We start from the raw sequence: 9,483 nt of genomic DNA on the forward strand, positions 1-9,483 counted from the left end.
GAGATTGATAATGGTACTGAGCTTGTCTATACTGGAAAAACTAATTCGAGATAAAGTACCAAAATTAGATAAGGGTATGAAATACAAAAGAGAGTAGATTATGTATATGTTAGTAAGAGAGTAAAAAACAATGAATTAGTTAAAAAGGAGGAAAGTATAGTGTTATGTTATACACCAAATGAAAGACAAAAATAAAAAAAATAAACCATGTAGTTCGACAAGAAGAAAAATTATTAGGAGTGGCTTTTATAGTGATATGGTTCTCAGTAATAGGATAAGTGAACTATAGGATGGACAATAGTTATTATAACAAATTTAGAATTAAGATCAGAAAAGATATTGAATTACTTTATAGGCTAATCAATTGTGTTTTCAATAAATTTAACAAGATCAATGGTATATTAAGAGTAAGGATGGCAATTGATTCGGATCAAACATGATACAAGTGTTGCCGCTCTTTTCATCTTGTTTTGCATGAACCAGGGAACTCGAGATCCCAGAGAACTCAGTCGGTTGGGGAGAAAGTGCTTGTCAAGCTTGCTTGGGCAAGAGGTAGATGCATATGCGGGCATAACACCGACATTGGACTAGCCAGATAGATGTAGATCAAAGGAAGGGTAGAGAGTAGTATGAGTTCAGGTGCGTTGATCTTCAAAAATTTTTACTATCGTCATACCACAGAGGCGTAGCGCTGGGCTACGGTAAAGGCATAGCGTTGGGCTACATTAAAGATGTAGTGCTAGGCAATAATAAGGATGTAGCACTGGGCTATGGTAGAAATTCTAAGTTACACCTACTCCTAGAATAAAATACTAAGATAAAGATAAAAATAATTTGATTGGATTGATTGTCAAAGAGTTACTTTTCAGAGTACAATTCTAATATTTATATTAGTACATGATAACTGCCCACTTTTGACAATTGTAAACACGTCTACTTCTACATCAGCAGTTCTGGTTTCTGTTCCTAGTCGGTTTTCGGTACACACATCCTTCAGCATGATCATTCTGCACCAATAATTAGACTGATAACGATACTTGATGGACCAAATTTCTTGCCATATCTCTGTTCGGCCTATCTACATCAACTTTCTTTTGGCCATTCCGCATATTTGGCCTATAGTGAGATGCTTTTAATCAGCTCTTATCTAGTCATGCATTCGGTCTTATCCCTTAGGATCTGCCTTTGATGCATGTTGTACCTATTCTCTTCTTACCACAATAGCCATTTCGGTGCATCTCTTGTGTGTCCATTCCAGCACGGATATGGTGTAAACACCAGATTGGTTCAAATACGACATAGGTCAAAAAAATTTCGACCTGAACCCAACTTTTTATTAAGTGGGTCAAAAATGCAAACTTGAACCTAATCATTTTATTAAACAGATAACCTAATTTAATTTAAAGTGGGTTGAATCAAGTTAAATGGGTTAAGCATTGATACCCCTAATTAGGCGAGGTGTGAACTACATAACATAAACTAGTGTTTCATAGATGTATGAACCATCAAAAATAAAACTCATAATACCCCCTTAAGTACAGTAGGAAAAAAAATGAGGCTTTTTTGGACTAATTTGTGAATGAAGAAAGTAGGAACTTAAAAATTGATTTGAACAATTTTGTGAGTTTAAATGACATAATACGAAGAAAAGCTTGCCAATTAGCCCTTGTGACATTGATAGTATTCACTCCTGTCCGACATTAAGCAGAAGCTTGACACCATTTCCCTATATATTAGGAACCAATTATAAAAGTTTCTTAAATTTGTTTACCTTTATTCTTAAATTGGCCTCATATGGATGAGATATTGGTTGTTCTTTGAAGTTTAGATTATGATTCATCTCTGTGGTTTCCTTTAGGGCTTAGGAAAACAAAAGTTCAGCAATGTCTTGGCATCTGTTAATTTAGCACTCCATAATTTAAAGATCAATGGATGATCAAAGATAAGATACACTAATTAAAGACATTATGTTAATAGAGGAGAGGGGATATCATGGTTAGTGGTTCTACCAAGGGATATATTTAGACTAGAATTTTCAAAAGGCCAGAAAAAGGGGATGTTCATGCAAGGACCACAAGCAATCAGCACAATTCATCTAAAGTATTCTAAATATTTATAATATGAACTATCCTTCTGATACAGACAGGTTTTCATTAAAGATATAAATTATTATACTAATATTAATAGGGGGGAGACAGCAAATCATTAAGTAGGGAAACAAAAGTTCCATGATGAAAATAAATAACTACATGACTGGTCTCAAGGATCATCCCTGAGTTCTTCATTAAATTAATCTTCATTCCAAATTCCTTACAACAGAATTGGATGACTGAATCATTGCGAAATCAATCTGATTGGAAATATGGCTTGCACCTATTCCCAAACATCCTTTTATTATTTGGGTTTGGCTTGCACCTATTCTGCTCAAAAGCTTGAAATGGAAGGCTTGATAGAAATGCTGTTGGGATGGGTTGCTAGAATGCTGAAGAAGGCAATTGCTGGTTAGCCAAGAAGTGTCTGATAAGCTGCCGTGCTTGCCTAGGAGCAAATTCTGGAACTTCGTGGCCGGCGCCCCGGATGGTAACAAAGGTAAGTCCCTCAAAGATAATTGTCCACCCACCAACCTTAATAACCACAAGGAAGTATCAGCATACTCATTTTAAGGTGATGATGAAGTGAGTTATGGGGCTTTAGAAAATAATCATTACCTGTTGATGATTGTACCATGGCTTCCACTTCTGAATAGTTTTGAGACCAAGCTTGTTCAATGTGTATCTTGTTGAGGTGACTGGAATTCTTCCATCAGTGTCTCCACTGTATAAATGGATGGACAAATAGAAAAAATTCAGTTGAAAAACAAAGACTAATTGTAATCACTGGATCAAATCAATCAATATATATGATTGATGTCATATTATCCTTCCTCTGGTTGCATGAACCCATTAAATACATTTTTCGAGCTACTTTAAGATTGTAGCCTATATATATGAGCAGTGCCCGTAGTTTTAATTGCTATTCCAAGGACAGAATTCATAAAAAATATCAACTTAGAAAACAAATGATGATTTACAGCTTGCATCAAAAGTTGGTTGACATAAAATGCTGAAGTGTATACACTATGTCAAAGATTATAAGCAGCATATGAATATATATTACTTGCTGACCGCATTATTTTTTTTAATCTGGTGCTAAGGTAAGGGAAAGTTGAATAATAGTTACTCAACAAGATTCTTTTGGACTAGCTGTTATATATTTTTATCTATGGTTTATATTTTTATGAGCATTGCTGGGACATATAAAAATCTAGACTAGGCTATTACATGCAACTGTGTTGTTAACACACTTTTTTGTCATTAAATTATAGAAATAACACATATTATATTCTCTGAAGAAATAACTGTTGGTTGACTAAATTTCAGTTTGGTCTGATCCCTCTGCAAACAAGCAAATGAAATGTTTCTCAGAACACTGACTGGCATTGCATTTTCCAATTTACCTACCACAAACTCTTGCATATATGCGACATTCTATATAATTTGGCATTATTTATGGCTAAATATTGATCGCAACAGTTACATAGGGTCTTACTCATAAAGAAATTCACCTGTAAACCCACACTCTGAGGCCGCCATTAATGAGTTTACGAATGACTGGGAGCATGGTCATTGGCGAATCATTCCATTTGGTAATCGCATTACTGTCATAACAAGTACCAAATAATTAAAATCCATCATAATTTCATATGTTTTCTTTCAAATGGAAAATCATTGATCCTTTGTGATCTTCCAAATCGATGAAGGAAACATAGGTAAGAATCTTTAGAATTTTTTGTAAAGAAAAATTATTGGTGATGGATAATTTTTATAGACTATAAGAAAGATGAAAGCTCCTTTTGAAGAACCAACACCACATCATAAGTTTAAAGCCTTCCTCCAAATCATAATCAACAAACTAACTTACCTGCAGTGAGTCCAGTTGTACACAAGCTTTGTAACATTGGCATGCAGAGCTTCTTGAACATCTCGACGATTAAAGTATACTTCACTGTAGTGTGATACACAGGGATCATAGCCTGCTGGTTTCTGATGCCACCCTCTCTACAAAAAAAAAAAAAAAAAAACACCATGTCCTCAAGGACTTGTCTTTGCCTAGCCTTGGTTGCTCAAGTGCAACTCCTCAATAACCATGGAGTTATAATTTCTGAAGTAGATTCTCCTGGTTAGCACAAAAATGCAGAGAGAGAGAGAGAGAGAGAGAGAGAGAGCTTACATATTTGGAGAAGAGCTTAGGAGCAGCGCCTTCAATCCAAAAGGATTTTCTCATAGAACTTGAAGTATTTTGAACACAAATAGGGGAATACAAGCTGTACATGTCGATGATATTATAAACGGCGAAGTATTCATTCAATGCATCATTGCAAGCCTTGGTAGGAGGGCTCCCAATAACAGGCACCTCGCTGAAATTACAGCTCATCTTGACATCATGGTACACTTGATCAGAGATGACCGCGTGATCCCACGCATAGTCAATCATCCCCGTCTGATCGGTGTCATCGTCCAACAACGCATTTCCGATCTGATTTATTGCAGATGGTGGATAACTAACAGCTTAAATGTTTAAGATGTAGTTATAAAAGATGGAAATTAAAGTGACACAAGTAACAAGCCATAACTATTTCCAAGTGTTTAATTTAGAAAGTTTATACTGGTGATTGGCGTTTCAGACAAGAGCTCTACCATGAATCCTTTGAAATTTACACGGTCCTCCTCCGCGACATTTTTATTTTCATCAAAGATTTTCTCCGCAAGTTGTGGAACATAATGCCCTAGAAAGAATGTGATAAGTAAGTGTAAATATATTCCACTTCATTAGTTAAATTAATATGATGGCAATTAGGAGAAGCTAATCTTTACCTCCATAACTTTCTCCAGCAATGTAGAAGTCATGGGACTTGTACTGTGGGAATCTCTCGAACCAATTAACAAGGAACGTATATGCATCGATGGCTTTTAATGATAATTAAAAACAGGGTGTCAATAAATATTCATAAAATGTTTAGAAATTCTACCAAGATTGACCATTATTAAATCAATAATATGTATTTCTGAGCTTACCAGTGATCTTGTCCCCAAGTTGCTGCAAGTCAGAGCTTGTATTTGTGTAGGAGAACCCCACACCAACAGGGGACTCCAGAAATAGCAAATTGGCCTCTGAATAATAGATAAGAACCATTAGAGTTTTATATTATTTGTTGTTCATGTTCTCTTGAAGGATCCAAACAAAAGTTTTAAGTTACCACATTATAAATGCAGTTATAGGTGAGTGATGAGTCGCCTTGCCTTTGTTCCAAGAATGCTTGTTGAATTTGAGCTCTGGCACACCTTTTTGCATTAAGAAAGGTCCAAGCTCCTCTGCCTCTCCATAGCCAATAGAAGAACAACCAGGCCCTGAATTCAAATGCATTAGACAAGTTATTTGTTTGATGTTTGCAATTAAAAATCATATTAGGTAAACATATAATTCTGCGGTCAGTAATAGCCTTCTATCACCATGTTCATGATGGGAAAGAGAGAGCATGCAGCCACTTGTACGATTTGCGCCTATCAACACAAATAGTTCAATCACTGAGTTATTCATAGCATGGGCCCTGGCTCAAATTTTTCTGTGGACTTCTTTGTGCCAAACTCTTCCGATCACCATTAGAAAGGATTGGTTCACACTGGCTGAGAGTGACATCAGTCTATGGTGGATAACTACAGCCTTGTATCTTGCTCATCATTTTTATTCCATAGAACACGTTACATAGTTTCATTTCCGCCATGAAAATTAATAGTAGTAAGTCCAACAATGGTTAAAAGAAAGTAGAAGAGTAACATCATTCCCTCCCCCCCCCCCCCCCCCCCACCCCACACACACACACACTTTTTTCTCTTGGTATTATGGAGATCAATATATAGGAGACCCTTCCTACTTCTGAAATAGTTAAGCTGACCGAAGCTTGGTCTACAGGGGGGCCGAAGCTGGTGCACCGGTGTGAAAGAGAGCAATGCATCTTCCTTGTGATGCTTGTGTGCGCCCTCATGGTCAAAGTCACCATTGCTCTAGTCCTCTCAACCTATTCCAACTTCCTCCCACTTACGTCTTGCTTCTTTGATTTAGACTCTCTCCTTTGAGGAGCGGGTGTTTCTCTCAACTACCTATCTTTTGCTTGAAACCGCCATATCAACCTATTGGTTGATTTAGCCTTGTGGGTTACCCCATGGAAATTAAGATACGCCATAGCAGGTATGGGTATCTTTCAATGTATATTTCATCATGAATATGCGAGCTTGATCAACTAAATCATGTATCCAAGTTAAAGCAGATGTCTCCTATATGTATATAAAGAAAATTATTAGTGAAACAAAACTCATGTCTTCACATCTCAAAAATCTAAAGTTAAACACAACCCGTATTATAGTGAAAAGAGAATGCGTACAATGGATACAATGGTCAATGGTTAAAAAAAAACAAGAAAGCTTTGCGTAAGTTGTGGACAAAACTTGGCAGATCCCGGAAAGGATATTGGAATAGAAAGTGAAATAGTTAGGCACTCGAAGAATAATAGCTTAACCTAAGTACCTGTTGACATCTCAATAACAAAGTAGAAGAGGTGGTCTATCTTTCTCGTTTGGGTTATATGTTAATAATGGAGGGGCCCCATGGACCACAAGCAACCCTAGTGAAAAAACAAGCCATCTGTTGATAGGCCCAGATGCGCCATGAACACCAATGAAGTATCTTCAAGAGATGGATCATTTCATTTTGGAAGCATTCAAGAAAGCATTCATGAATCTAATGGTATAATTCTATTGATTACGGTCTGTATGATTTTGTCTGGGGTGCTGGCCTTTCTGGACCACTTTGACCATTAGGAAAATGGGAGCAGATTTATGGATTTTATGGTGAGAGTTGAGCCAAACCTTGGGCTACCAATATATCAGTCTTCTAGTTTTTAACATAAAAGAAACAGCAAGTTTAGCAAGTTATGTTAGAGGTTCCTTTAACCTAAGGCAAGAGACAAGCCAGAATTGAAGGAGAAAACATGATGCGTATAAACTTTTAATAATTAAGAGCAGACTGCATGTAGCTTGAAGAACTGAAGATACTATACACTGTTTTCCAGCATTCAGTTCCTGCCATAATATATATATACAAAGAGTGACCTCTTCCCATCTTCCATCCTCAAGTCAAATTAAGCACAAACTTCTAAAACTTCCATTTTAAAAGTAAAAACAAATCAAAAAACGAAAATAAAATAAAAAAAGGAATAGAATTGTCTTAATTCTTTCTCGATCACTTCAGAAAGTCTAGGTCAGGAATCTCCACCATCATAGACACAATCCATTTTGTAGGCTAATCACTATCTGTACTTGTGAGGAAAAAAGAATGGAATTAAACCACAGCTAGCTAGTAGTAGCTTTCCTAGAGCACTTTGAAAGGAGAATGCAACAGAAGGTAGAAAGAATTGAACATAAAGCACGCACATATAAGCATAACTTTAGGCTCTTTTTTTGAGAAAGTTATTAAGTATAAGCACATATAAGTATAATTCTATGCTCATACGTAACATGTATACCTCCATTGAGCCATAGGAGAAGAGGCTTCTTCTCGACGTCGTGAGTGGCCTCGAAGAACCAATAGAAGAGAGCCCTCCCATGGCTCTGGTTGACGGTAACGTAGCCAGCAAACTGCCGAAAACTCACCGGCGGCTGGCCGGGAAGGCAGTCCACGCGGTCGGCCTCTTGTTGCATTAAGACCCCATGATCTAATCCGGTCGACTTGACAAGAGTTGAGGAGTGGAGGAAGAGCAGGAGGGAAAGGAAGAGAGAAGGGAAGGAGGAGACACCCATTTGGTGAATTGTTGGTAGAGAGGCCTGGAGCTCTAGGTTCGTATATATAATGGATTCAATGTCTATAGTGCTTTTTTAAAACATTTCTTCAACATTTCTTACACAGAGGGAGGAAGGCTGTGTTTTTGGCCAGGACGACGACGTCAGGCGAATGAGCAGATTTTTCTCTTGGGTTGTTTTAATTTTGGATGCACCAGCTACTGATATGTACAGAGTGGATACGGCAGGCCATACCGTATACAGAGATATTTTCCTTTACGAGGGAAGGGATTAACTAATGTTGATATTGTTGCACCAAAAAAAAAAAAAAAAAAAAAAACTAATGTTGATATTGGAACGTGGCACACATCAAAGCCACGCATGGCGCTCTGGTGTGTTTCACACACCTTCAAAGAAAATTCAAAATCGAACTTTTCAGTTTTCACTTGATAAAGCAATTTTTGAAGTGTTTTTTTTGACTATCTTTATATAATGAGTCATGTCAACTGATATTGCCAGGATATTCCATTAGAATAATGCTCATCATATCTTAGGTAATATGTCTATCATCTGGTTAGGGGCTTAGAATTTTCTTCCTTCAAAGTTGGTAAGGATGGAGGAAACCTTATTGTCAAAGAAACTGTAGTACAAAATCATGTATAACAAAAAAAAGTTGGAGGATATCCTATATATTCAAATTAGCATATGGTTAATAGTTTTCCTCGAAGAAGATATCACCAATATTTTTATTAATATGTTAAATATATTTTATTATGCATTTGCAGAATGCTTAGCATTCAAATTTTAGCCCTTCAAACTTCATATCTAGAGTATTTTTGAAGTATTAGACTTTCTAAGTTAATTGTTGTTGACCCTAATGTGATTTTGATATTTACAAAGCCATTAAGGTCACATTGTTGTACTAATGCTTTTAAATTAAATATTTCAGATGATTTAGTATATAAGTGTTTAAGGAAGAAAGAATTGAAATGTTCTTGATAAGTTTTGTTGTTTAATTAGAAGAACTTGCAAGAACTCAACAAAAGGTTTAATTATTGGATGAACTTGAGGAAAGGCCTAAATTTCAGATTGATAGACTTAAGAGTCAAGTTTCCTTGGTTGTAGTATAATTATATCTTTTCCAAGATTAAAGAAATGAAAAATTCATGTGTCAAGGATCCTAAGTGAAAAGAAATGATTTGCTATGATTCTAGTTTAAGAAGTTCAGTTATAAATGCAAATCTAACTTAAAGAGGCAAAGAATCTGTGTTAGAGTCGACCCAAGAGTTTCTGGAGCCAACCCTAGCACGATTTGGCATTTGGAACAGGTTTTGAGTCAACCCCAAAAGGTTTGGAGCCGACCACGGCACGCCCTGAACACTGGCACGCCCTGAACAATGGCACGAATTTGAGTCGACCCAACCAGAAGTTCGAGTCGACCCCACCAGTCATGACAAAAAGCTTGTTCGTCTGTAACCATTGATCGAGCCGATCCCAGATCTGCTCGAGTTGACCCCAGCTCGTCTGACAGCCTAACGACTAGTTGTGCAGAAACTTTTTTGAAGGCTCCAACGGCTATAAACGGTTATTTTCTTTAATCCAGCGGCTAGTA

At 36.8% G+C, this 9,483-nt stretch overlaps 1 protein-coding gene across 1 annotated transcript; it reads right to left on the reverse strand.

Moving 5' to 3' along the window:
• Nucleotides 1-2,205: 2,205 nt before the first annotated feature.
• LOC103711936 (serine carboxypeptidase-like 34) lies at nt 2,206-8,060 on the reverse strand. Its single transcript, XM_008798260.5, has 10 exons — nt 7,619-8,060; nt 5,340-5,447; nt 5,115-5,210; nt 4,914-5,006; nt 4,737-4,825; nt 4,270-4,575; nt 3,961-4,097; nt 3,605-3,697; nt 2,709-2,814; nt 2,206-2,624 (listed from the first exon to the last, which is right to left on the reverse strand). The coding sequence occupies exons 1-10, from the start codon at nt 7,890-7,892 to the stop codon at nt 2,475-2,477; spliced, it is 1,452 nt and encodes a 483-aa protein (XP_008796482.1). The 5' UTR covers nt 7,893-8,060; the 3' UTR covers nt 2,206-2,474.
• Nucleotides 8,061-9,483: the final 1,423 nt, after the last annotated feature.

The sequence above is a fragment of the Phoenix dactylifera genome, chromosome 3 (assembly GCF_051530095.1).
Source record: "Phoenix dactylifera cultivar Ajwa chromosome 3, Ajwa_hap1_PhDact_Kaust_v1.1, whole genome shotgun sequence".
Taxonomy (NCBI): domain Eukaryota; kingdom Viridiplantae; phylum Streptophyta; class Magnoliopsida; order Arecales; family Arecaceae; genus Phoenix; species Phoenix dactylifera.

Coding starts and splice junctions, on each gene's coding strand:
- LOC103711936 (XM_008798260.5), bottom strand. CDS start 7,892: ATGGGTGTCTCCTCCTTCCCTTCTCTCTTCCTTTCCCTCCTGCTCTTC. Junction 4,826..4,913: donor TGCTGGAGAAAGTTATGGAG/GTAAAGATTAGC, acceptor CATTCTTTCTAG/GGCATTATGTTCCACAACTT. Junction 4,576..4,736: donor TAAATTTCAAAGGATTCATG/GTAGAGCTCTTG, acceptor GCAATAAATCAG/ATCGGAAATGCGTTGTTGGA.